This window comes from Rattus norvegicus, chromosome 1 (genome assembly GCF_021556685.1).
Source record: "Rattus norvegicus strain SHRSP/BbbUtx chromosome 1, alternate assembly SHRSP_T2T, whole genome shotgun sequence".
Taxonomy (NCBI): Eukaryota; Metazoa; Chordata; class Mammalia; order Rodentia; family Muridae; genus Rattus; species Rattus norvegicus.
In genome coordinates this window covers 101,443,371-101,455,467 of record NC_141534.1, presented here as the reverse complement: position 1 = coordinate 101,455,467, position 12,097 = coordinate 101,443,371, and the positions used below count along the sequence as shown (strand labels likewise).

The 12,097-nt window shown below is 48.6% G+C and overlaps 1 protein-coding gene across 11 annotated transcripts in view; it reads left to right on the top strand.

Annotated features, from left to right (window-relative positions):
- The window catches only part of Zfp536 (zinc finger protein 536), a 461,365-nt gene that overhangs the window by 201,466 nt on the left and 247,802 nt on the right, over positions 1–12,097 (top strand). For all 11 annotated transcript variants that reach the window (XM_087654015.1, NM_001427135.1, XM_087654025.1 and 8 more), the window contains 1 exon segment: positions 1,648–3,825. In XM_087654015.1, coding sequence (XP_087510141.1) covers positions 1,650–3,825 — 2,176 coding nt within the window. In that variant the 5' untranslated portion in view covers positions 1,648–1,649.

Sequence of the window (12,097 nt, the reverse complement as noted above, 5' to 3'; positions counted from 1 at the left end):
CACACAGTGTCTAGTCTATCTGGAAGGCAGCCCAGCAAACAGCAGACTCCACTGGGCAGAATGTACTTGCCCCACAGTTGAGATAGCTCTGGCCCTACAAGTCCCCCAGGGGAAGTTTCTTGGTCCCACAGTTTTGGCTAGGGTTAAACATGGGGTCTCTGGGCCTTCTAGCTGGCCAATACATTGTAAGACTGGGATCTAAAGAGATGCACACAAACCCATTCTAAAAGCAGGAAATGAACCTGGACTCCTTCGGGGAGAAGGCATGGGCTCATTGCTTTCCAAGCTAAGCACCCTGCAGGCTCTGATGTGGAGGAGAGCCTGCCCTCTGACCCACCTAGAACAGTCTGGTGTTTGTAGTTCTGCACAGGCTGTGGAGGGGGCAGAGGGGACTATTAAAGACAATTACGCAGACTAGCTTTGAGTGTTTGTGTTTAACAAACAGCTTTGAGTTCTAATTTTCTGCAAAACACATACTGCAGGTACAATTTGTACTCATTACTGTATGTTGGGAAAGTTATTAAAAACACTCAAACTTGGTCGAGACTTCCTATGGCATCATCGTCCCTGGGTTTTAATTGGTTTTTATCTAGTTCCGCAAAAGATCTCTTTAAGGCCAATCAAAGTCCCTGGCTCGGCTGTCTCACCAGCCGAAGGACAGGGAGACACCATTATGTCATATAAGTCCACCTCCATCCAAACACCGATGGCTTCAAAAGTCCACCGAGATTCCATCGGGGGATCAGGTATAGGATGGACACAGTTATCAGATGACAAAAAAATTCGGTGTTTCATAACTAAGGGTTAAATTTTAATCTCTGAGGTTTGCAAAGCTGCTACTAGCAGTCTCCTTAAAATTTAATATACCTCGTTAATGCTTCCTTGCAAACACTGAAGGATTTTTATGATTATAATCATGTGTTACAGCACCTAGTACTGTTTCTAAGCCGCATACTAATCAGCTTAATGAGATATTACTGCACTTTTTGTTGACTAAAGCAAAATCTCTTTTATTGTTCTAAAGCCTGTCCTTTACTTTATTTTTTCCCCAAAACATTATCTTGTTTTATTATGTACCAGTAAATATCATGATATCGGCTCTGTTTTTTTATTTTTTTCTTTCTTTCTTTCCTTCGGCCAAATCGTAAAACGTTCTTTTTCATCTAAGACTATTGAGTGTACTAAATATAGTAAACAGAAAAGAAAGTGCCCCGTTGTTCTTTCAACGAAAGCCACTCCGCTCTAAGGCAAACTTTGGACTGGACCAACAGGTAGAGGAACTTTGTGAAGGGAAAAAAAAAAAGAGGATTCGTTGAACAGGCAGAGCCTCGATGTGTTATTAGGTGTTGAAAACACTAAAATATTAATAATTGAAATGTGAATGAATGATTGCAGTCTGTAAATAGAAACTACAAGGAAGACGGTCCAATCCCAAAACAAATGGGAGGACGCTGCCGTATTGCATAATTGACATTTAATAATTCACCTTTTTATTATTGTTTTTGCTATAATTCCTTAGCATTATTATGGGTAGGTAAGTCATGAAACTCAAACGTCCTCTCTGCCCGCCACCCATCCCCAACTGACGCTATTGCTTCTTCCAGCCACTGTACCTGACACAGTACTAAGCTCTGCTTTTATTTCTAGGGATGGAAGAAGCGAGTCTGTGCCTTGGAGTGTCCTCGACGGCACCGGAAGCTGAGCCTCATCTGAGCGGCCCAGTCCTCAATGGCCAGTATGCCATGAGCCAGAAGTTGCACCAGATTACTTCCCAGCTCAGCCATGCCTTTCCTGAGTTGCACCCGAGGCCCAACCCAGAAGAGAAGCCACCTGCGGCCCTTGAGGAAAAGGCCCACGTGCCCATGAGCGGGCAGTCCATGGGCAGCCAAATGGCATTGCTGGCCAACCAGCTGGGCCGCGATGTAGACAACAGCCTCAATGGGCGTGTGGACCTGCAGCAGTTCCTCAATGGGCAGAACCTAGGAATCATGTCTCAGATGAGTGACATTGAGGATGATGCCCGAAAGAACCGGAAGTATCCGTGTCCTCTGTGTGGCAAGCGTTTCCGGTTCAATAGCATCCTCTCCCTGCACATGCGCACTCACACCGGTGAGAAGCCATTCAAGTGCCCCTACTGTGACCACCGCGCGGCCCAAAAAGGAAACCTCAAGATCCACCTGCGGACCCACAAGCTGGGCAACTTGGGGAAGGGGCGCGGGCGGGTACGTGAGGAGAACCGTCTGCTGCACGAGCTGGAGGAGAGGGCCATCCTGCGGGACAAGCAGATGAAGGGCAGCCTGCTGCAGCCGAGGTCTGATCTCAAGCCCTTGGCACATGCCCAGCAGGCCCCGTTGGCCACCTGCAACTTGACCTTGCCTCCTAACCACAGCGTGCCCGACGTAGCCCATCCGGCACCTTCCCCCAAGCCGGCCAATTTGCAGGAGGATTCGGTGACCCCGGCTGCGGGCTTCCGATGCACCTTTTGCAAAGGCAAATTCAAGAAGCGAGAAGAGCTGGACCGCCACATCCGCATTTTGCATAAGCCCTACAAGTGCACCCTGTGTGACTTCGCAGCCTCGCAGGAGGAGGAGCTCATCAGTCACGTGGAGAAGGCACACATCACTGCGGAGTCTGCCCAGGGCCAAGGCCCCAATGGTGGGGGAGAGCAGTCAGCCAACGAGTTCCGCTGTGAGGTATGTGGCCAGGTGTTCAGCCAGGCTTGGTTCTTGAAGGGCCACATGCGCAAGCACAAAGACTCTTTTGAGCACTGCTGCCAGATCTGTGGCCGGCGCTTCAAAGAGCCTTGGTTCCTGAAGAATCACATGAAGGTCCACCTCAACAAGCTGTCGGTGAAGAACAAATCCCCCACTGAGCCTGAGGTGTCGGTGCCTATGGGTGGCCTGTCCCAGGAAGCTCATGCCAACCTGTACTCTAGGTACCTCTCCTGCCTGCAGAGTGGCTTTATGGCCCCGGACAAAGCCAACCTGAATGAGCCCTCCCAGCTCTATGGTAAGGGAGAGCTCCCAGCCAAGGAGAAAGAGGTTCTGGGCAAGCTACTGTCGCCCATTTCCAGTATGGCTCACAGTGTCCCCGAGGGGGACAAGCACTCCCTCCTGGGCTGCCTCAACCTCGTGCCACCACTGAAATCCAGCTGCATCGAGCGGTTGCAGGCAGCTGCCAAGGCTGCAGAAATGGACCCTGTGAATAGCTATCAGGCCTGGCAGCTCATGGCCAGGGGCATGGCCATGGAACACGGCTTCTTATCTAAAGAGCATCAGCTCACGCGCAACCACGAAGACCCTTTGGCAAACGCCGGAGTTCTGTTTGATAAGGAGAAGCGGGAGTACGTGTTAGTGGGAGCAGATGGCTCCAAGCAGAAAATGCCTGCTGATTTGGTTCACAGCACTAAAGTGGGCAATCAGAGAGACCTGCCAAATAAGCTCGACCCTCTAGAAGGCAGTCGGGAATTTTTGTCACACGGGCTCAACCAGACGCTCGAATACAACCTGCAGGGTCCCGGGAACATGAAAGAGAAGCCCACTGAGTGCCCGGATTGTGGACGGGTTTTCCGAACCTACCACCAGGTGGTCGTGCATTCTCGAGTCCACAAGCGGGACCGCAAGAGTGACGAGGATGCTCTGCACGTGGGTGTGGGCCTGGAGGAGCGGCGAGGCTCAGGCAGTGACCAGGAGTCCCAGTCAGTGAGCCGCTCCACCACACCCGGCTCCTCTAACGTGACTGAGGAGAGTGGGGCCGGAGGTGGCCTGTCGCAGACCGGAAGCGCCCAAGAGGATAGTCCACACCCCTCTTCACCATCTTCTTCAGGTAGGTTAACAAGAGGAAAGGGGATTAGTAGAAGGACCTTGCCTCTTTCCCAAAACTGCTTGGGTCTCTCTGCACAGTGGACTCAGGCCTTTCGATTGTTCTGGGCTTAATGTAGCCGGATTACAAAATGTGGTGGGCCAGAGGCTAGACAGTGTCTATTTCCTTCAGGGTGATGCCCTACTCCAAAGACAGGGCTGTCCTTTTGACCTTGAACCATGGCTATCAGCAAAAGACAGCTGAACCTCATTCCCAGTGGTAAAGAGGTTAGCATGCTTTTCGATGGGCTCAGTTTGCCCTTCCCTGGAGCTGTTCAGTTCCATTTGTAGTCTAGCCTGGTTCTTAGCTTTGCCTCTGGAACCCAGGAGCTGATGTTTGGCATCCCGACATGGATGCGAATGTGGAGGGTAACCATTCCTAACCCCTTAATTGTATCCACACAAACCTTTCATCTGAGAGTACTCTCCCAGCCTTCCTCCTCTACATCCTTTCCTGTTCTGAAATTCCTTGCTGGCCCACCTGCCCTGAGAGAGTCACACCACTTTCCTCTCGGTTGGTTTTAGCCAAGCACAGAGGTTTGAAAACACAGATGCATGCCTGCGCGTCTTCAGCAGCACTGCCTTGCATGGGCGATACAGTTCTGGGGTCTAAAATAGCAAAGCAGAAAAATCTGTCATCAAAAATGTCTATGAAATGCTGAAGCATCCTGGCCCTGTTTGAGGGGGAAAAAAAAGAAATGGAAGGAAGGAAGGAAAAATAAATATACTAGCCGAAGATGGCTGGATTAAAATCGCTACCTCAGAGCAGGTAAGAGGTTGCCTTCCCCTGTATTTCCAAAGTCCCTTTACTAATGGATAGTAAATTGAAAGTTATATCTCCAGTCCTTTATAAAGAAAGCACCTTGCTAATACTGTAATCATTCTACTGCCTAACAACAGAGGAAATCATGCCATAACAAATACCCTGTTACTAATGGCAACATTGATTTCTGCAATCAGCCATTAAGTCTAGAAAATGAAAGACAGTTTGAGGCACCTCGAGGCACTGCATTGCCCACTGTTAAAGATGTGGCAGTGTGCTGCTGAGGGTCATTTTTTAAAAGTTTTTCCTCTCTCTCTCTCTCTCTCTCTCTCTCTCTCTCTCTCTCTGTCTGTCTCGTGTGTGTGTGTGTGTGTGTGTGTTGTGTCTGTGTGTGTGTGCGCACGCATGTGCGTGCCTGCTGTCATTTGGCTGTTACTTCTGTTGTAGAGGCGATTCACTGCTGTAGTGACTAACTAGATGCCATTACATTTTGTGGAAGGATGTCCCCTCACTTCAGCTTCCATTTCTTCTAGAACAAAACTAGTGCTTGAATAGAGTAGGTGCATATGTGTGTGTGTGCGCGCGTGTGTGTGTGTGTTCACGAGTGTGTGTGTGCCGGCTTATTGCAAGCCTTTAAAGAATTGTTAATACACATAAATCTGAACGGCACATTCCAGAGATTCCGATAGCACTTAATGCTGCTGCTTAAATACCCATGAAACACACTGTCTGCTCGTGGAGTCCTGGACTCGCTGGCGATTTATGACTGACGAGATGCTCCGGGAGAGTCTAACAAGGATGTGAGGACCACGGGAGGATGAGGTCACACTGCACGGAGGGGCCTTGTCTATGAGGGAAGTTGTGAAGTTGTCCTGCCTGGTGGGCGGATGGGAGCTGTTGTCAAGATGGGTTCCCCACATGTGGGTTGGTGAGCTCCAAACATCTTGCTGCTGTCTCCAGGGACTCTTTCCAACCTCTTGGAATGGGGTCTCTTCCACTGTTGCATCAGGGGTGGAGGTCAGGGATCAGGCTGGATTCCCTAAGCTTCTGGAGCGACATGGTTTTCCCTGACAGATTCCATTCCTGCTAAAACAAGAGGGCCTTAGCATAAAATCCAATACCAAGTGTTCGGCTCTATTCAGGACGTGTTTACTATGTTTTTATCACCTTCTGGCCAAGCGATAGCCAGCCGCTTGCTGCTTCCCCATCTCCAAACATTCTACTGGAACAAAAAACACACACCAAACCCCAGACTTATTTATTTATTGTTAAGAGAAGCAACCTTGGTCAAAGGTGATTCATACTTGGGCTGGCATTTAGCTCCCCACTTTCTTTTCCTCGGTGCTGAAGGATTTTACAGTGAATACTGATTCTTTCATTTGGGGTTTGACTTCTTTGTTTTTCTTCATATTCAAATCAGACCCTTTCATAATTTCCTGAGTGAGTGGGGAAACGGACGGCGTGCCCACTCTGCAGCCCGAATCAGCTGCGTGTCTGAGGGCATTGGGGTTTGACTGGGATTTAGGATTCTCCACCAAATCCGGTTCATTTTCCCTCTTTCTAACAAGTGCGACTTGTGTAAAGTGCAATTCAAAGATGCATTTAAATCAAACTCTTGACACAATGGATATTTTTATTGTTACCTGTTAGAAACCTGCAAGGTGAAGGGGAGGGGAAAATTTAAGCCCTTAAGTAAAGGGGGGGGGGAAGTACTTATTAAGGCTTCCATTAAGAATTAACTGCAAAATACGGCCTTACAAATTTCTCAGAGTGCATAACAATGTCACAAAACTTCATTTGCATGGCTTGATTCTTTTTTTTGTTGAAAACTGGGTCAGTAGGGCCTGAGAAACTATTTTTTTCAGATCTTAACCAATGAATTCTTCTTTATAAGTCGCTGCTCTTAACATGATAGTAGTTTTGAATTCATCATAAAAAACCTTTTTAGCAGAGCCTCTTAGAATAGATCTCTAGAAGAAGGCTTACAATGAGTGGCAGAGGCGTCCTTTGTTATCTGATGTAATTCTTTGCAAAGGAGGATTGGGAACCGAGTGGCTGTTTTAAAAATGTCTTGCTCAGACCGAGACGAAGAAGGGGTCAAGTTTGCAATCAAACAGTTATTGCCGAGCTGGGCGACTGTCACTGGCTAGGCTAATGTGGGGTGCAGCTGTTTGTTATGTGAGCAAAAGAATGTTTGAATCAGTGAACATGTGAAAATGATTCCAGTGAACCAGAAAATGTGTTTGTTCTTTTGCCTCTCCAAACTGCTGGGAACGGAGCGTAAGATCAACGGAGAGAACCAGGACCTCTGACAGGCAGAGGGGTCATATTTTCTAACAGGAAAGCAAGCAGCAGGACTTGCCACACAGATCAGCCCACCCCCACCCCCATATCCCTTTGTTGTTTTTGTTTGTTTGTTTGTTGTTTGACTCATTTATAATTTCACACCATAGTACATGCCGTTTGCTTCTGTGCGCAATGCAAAGTGAAACTATTTGGAGAACGGCAGCACATAAATTTTACTCTTTTATGACATTTAAAGAGCGGGGCGGCCGTTCTGATGCCTCCTGGTTCCCTGGCTTGCCTGCAAAGGCTCTGATGGCATTAATCTCCACATCTTTCCCTAAAAACCTCCTCTCAAACCAGGGCTGTATCCCAGCTTCTGCTCTGAGTCAAAAAACAACCGAAGTTCTGTTTCTTTCAGATTTTGCTTTGGAAATCATGCCTGGTATAATTAAAACTTAATGTACTAAGAAACGATACTGTTCATTATATCCAACAGGGCAGTTACCTTCCGAATCCCCCATCATTTTGGAGTGGGGATAATTGAAGTGTTGATGGTGGGAAGGGGGTAATTGAATGCATTGACCCTCCGTTCATTAAATAAAGTCAGCAAAGTTGCATGATCAATGGAAGCCAGGGAGGGAGAGATACGAAGATGGAAATACCGTTAACCCCTACTTCTTCTGCTATAGCATTTTGAGTTGGACAAGGATTATTTGATCAGCTGGGCTAAAAATCCTTGGGGGTTGGTCTGCTTTTGTTGCTGGAACGCATTCCTGAGATGCTGGGTCTCCATCCTGCCTGGGCCCATTGACCACCGCATCAAAGGCCTTTATCCAGACCTCGCCGCAGTACATCGGTGAAAGTGATATGATAGATTTCTTCCTTTCCCACCTTCTTCTCTCCTGTGACTCACCTCCCCACCCCCATTCAAGATAACCACCGCCTGCCCTGCACAAACAAATCCAAGCACTTAAAAGATGTTTTTAAAAACAAAAGGAAAAAGAAAAATCTCACTCTGAGGATTAAGATCTCCCTTTTCCTTTTTCCTTTTTTCTTTTAAAAAAATTTTCCTTTTTTCTTTCTTTTTTCTTTTTTTTCCTTCTTCTTCTTCTTCTTCTTCTTTTTTTGCTTGTGCATTCCAATTGTTCTTAAAATATTTGGCAATGTCAATTAGTAACTGAGCAGAGTTAGCTGATGAACACAATTTTCCAGTAGACTGAGCACCCTATTGTTGCCGAGCGAACAGCAGATTTCTGAGGTCATTATCATTCGCTGGTTGCTTGGCCCAGCTGCTTCCTGCTGCAAAAGCCAAACTTTATACTGGAGCTCGGGGATGGCTGCAGCAACAGGGGGCTGGGAGGGGGAGAGGGGAGCTGGCTGCAGAGCCATAGACAGTCATTATCAGCAGAGGAAACAGAAAGCAAAAGTTTAGAGGCCATTCCAGGAAAAACTGCTGGGGTATCAGGCTCTGTCACCCCTTTGTCACCAACATTCTACCTCCAGGAGGGGAGTTAAAGGTTGGAAGAATGCCCCCAGGGCATAGTGGCGATTGACCTCTTGTAGGGCACAACTTTGGGGAACAATCATTCCATTTATAAACTGCCTTAAGGACGGTTAACCCACCCAAGAGCATGGGTGCGATTTCCCTCACGGATAGATGAGACACTTAAGTTTTCAATTTTAAAAAGTCATTTTTGGATGCTTCTAGAAACTTGAAATGAGTAAGCCCGGGGACGGCAGGCAGGAAGCAGCATGTCATTTTGCAAAGGGACCTTTGAACAGGGGGTAGGCTGAAACTCCTTGAAGGATAAAATTTCATAGTGGGGGGGGGCTCACTCCTATGCCTGTCAGCTTTTCACTTTTTCTCCGCCCTGACTCTGGACCCCCACCCCAACCCCAGACTCAGGAGCTGTTTCACGGAGTTGAAAAGCTGCACTACTCTTTTTTCTTTCTTTCTTTCTTTTTTTTTTAAGCTCAGCTGTTAAAGCCGTACACCATATGCAGCCCTTCCGTCCCCGCCGTGGGAGCATGTGCAGGCAGCCACCGTGTTTGTGGAGATTTACGGAGGCCCAGCCTGTGTGTGCCGAAGCAGTGCCCAGGCAAGACGCTGGCCAAGGTCCTTCCTCCAAGTTGATGATTTGGTGGCCTCCTGCCTGGACGGATACACTGGCTGAGACTCCCGGGGAATATCCAAGAGGGCAAGAGTCAGAGGCCTGGGTGTCCTCCCTCAGTCTCTAGCTCTTCTCTTCGTGGTGCTAAGGTAGTCAGTCCACTTACCTGGGGTAGCTTATGATGTCAGCTGGCAGTTACTGGCTGTCACTTCATCCCCTTCCTCCTGTGGGGGCCAAGTGCTTCCCAATACTTTTCAATCAACTTCCCATTCCAAGGTGAATTCTCATTGCTTTGTGTTTACCAGCAACTATTTGCAGACATGCAGTGACACTCTGAGGCTTCTGCTGTGACACTTGTCCCCTCCCCACCCCCGTGAATGGGGGCTGTAAGCCCTGCTTCCTTTGAGGCTGTATGCTGCTGTCCCTTAGCAAACCAACCAGAGAAAAATGCCACCCCCTCCCCTCCAGCTCTGACAGTCTTCACATCAGAAGAATGGCAGAAGGGATTCTGGAGGTCTTCAGCCTCCCCTAGACTCTTCTAGTTTGTGGACACCATTTGGGGGCACGGATAATTAGGTTCCAGGCCTATGCTTGCTCGAAGCCCAGCCAGTGTTGAGTTGATGGGCTCAGTTTACCTGTATGAAGGCTGGGGGCCCTATGGTGATCTCCCTTTTCCCTCCCGGTGTGCTCCGAGGGGTGCTGTGTTCCAGCCCACGGACCTCTGAGACCCCCAAGGTGCCCCACGATTCTCACTCAATTGAGGAATTAATGGCCATTAAGTGAAACATGGTCGAGCAAAGGGCAGGTGACAATGAAGCAAAGAATTAAGCTGTCAGCTTTGAAAATGTGGTGTGACGCGTGGTTCCCGTTAGCTGGAATGGGAATTTCCAAGTCACATCCAGGCTGACTGCCACCCTTTTAGGTAGGCTGGGGCTAGAATTAGCAGTTTGCTTTGTAAGTGGGCACACATTAAGTTCGTCCAGAAGCAGGCACGGTGAGTTCAGGAGCTGCCTTTCATCCGTTGTTCCCAGTGTCTAGACCAGTAGGGAATTCCACTCACCAGATTGACTTCACACGTGCTGAACTGGTGCAGCATCTGTTTGCAGGCTCTTCGGGGTCCTCCTGCTCACCCCAACCCCTTCTTCATCGGGTAGGCTATCCCCTGAATCCCTTCTTTGGCTTGTTTTGTACCTTGCACATAAGAAGTACATTTTCTGGAAAGGATGCTGGAATGTGCCTTAATTTACCTCCTTGGAGGCCCCAACTTCATGTGGCTTTTGGGAAACTTGGAAGCAAGGCTAAATTTTGAGTCCTCAGTTATACTATGGGAATTCTCCACCGATTCCAGACACTAGACTCCCCAGGAAAGTTGGGGATCTCAAGATGAAGAATATGGGATCCATTGAGAACTCACTTTTCTTTTCTTTTTCCTATTTATATATTTATATATTTATATATTTATATATTTATTTATTTATTTATTTATTTATTTATTTATTTATTTATTTATTTATTTATTTATTTTTGAGACAGGGTTTCTCTGTGTAGCCCTGAGTGTCCTGAAACTCGCTCTGTAGACCAGGCTGGCCTCGAACTCAGAGATCCACCTGCTTTTTGCCTACCGAGTGATGAGATTCAAGTTGTGTGCCAACACCACTCAAAAGTTCTTGACACCGCTTTGTAAGAGCCGTGTGGAGCCATCTGGCCTGCGAAGTTAGAGAAGTGTTTTGACTTTGGAGCTGTGTGTAAATGTTGAGGGTAAGAGTTTGAGACAATCATGGAGGTGGACAGTCGCCTTTGGGCACTCACCTAACTAGTGGCGACGGCCCCGAAATGTGCCTTCTCCCAACCTGCGGCTTTCTGGTTACCCTCCCAGGTCCTCACCACCCCCTCACCACCCGTGTCGGTATCTGACAGGCATTTCCCACCTCTGCTGAAGCACTAAGCATGGCCGGGAAGGAAAATGGCTGGCAGTGACTAGAGAGTACACAAAGAAGAGCTCTCCAAGATGACTGGAGTGAGGAGGGTGGGTAGGCAGGTGGTGGGGGCTTTGATCTCCCCAGGAATGATCGTGGCTGCAGCTGAGAGGAGCTGAGGGTCTCCCTTGCCTTTTCCTGGCAGGATGGGATGGTGGCAACATTTACTTAAGCTGTAGAGTCTGGCACAGCCGCATCCAGGCGCCATCTGGAAGGCCCTTCTCAGAAAGCCACAGACCCTCCCCATGGAGCACAGAGGAGCAGTACTTGGGCAGAGTTTGGGAATTTTTTTTTTCCTTGGCCATATCTTGAGCATCCAAGCACCTGAATAGGCTGAGGCCCCTCTGGGACTCCCATAGAGCTAAAGTGCAGACTTTCCCTCTGCACTGCTCTGGTTAATTCTAGAGGCAGATCTGGCTTAGGTTGGCTTTGTCAGGGGACACTTAACTGTCCCGGCTGCCTCTCCACCTGTTTATTTGGTGTGGCTTGTTGCTTCTTTCTTGCCCTTGCTCAACGGTTCTAGTTAAGTATAGATACACCTTGGAAAAACAAGGCCCATTCATGTAAGGGAGCTAACCGTGCCTTTCTCTCTAAATGTCCTGGGGAGGCAGGATCTAGGATTCAGTGGCTAGGATTGTGACAGATAGGCCCAAGGTGTAGAGATCCGACACCACTCTTTACCTGACTTGCATCTTCAAAGGGAGCACCAGTGTCCTGAAGCTCTGAGTGTCTAAACTTTGTCCGCAGCTACCTGGCGGGTGGCTGGGGCTCCTCCGAGGGAACTGTGCTGAAATCGAGGGGAGTGGCCTGGGTGCAATTCAACTGGCTTCCGTTCGCCTTTTCCTTACCAAGAGAACGTGAGGGCTTAGCTTCTTGTGGGGCCCTTGGGGCGCTTGTGTGACATGTGCCATGTGTCTGGGAGACGTGAGAGACACAGCACAAGCTGACTCCTTGGCTCCGCCCACTACACGTGGCAGGGGTGGGGCAGGGTGGGAGGGGCTTCTCCCGAGGACGCCTGGGCAAAGCACTCTCCCCAGTGAGGGTGTGAGGAAGTGTGTCGTGGGTGGCCTTGGTTTACATACCTCGTCACCTGCTTCCAAG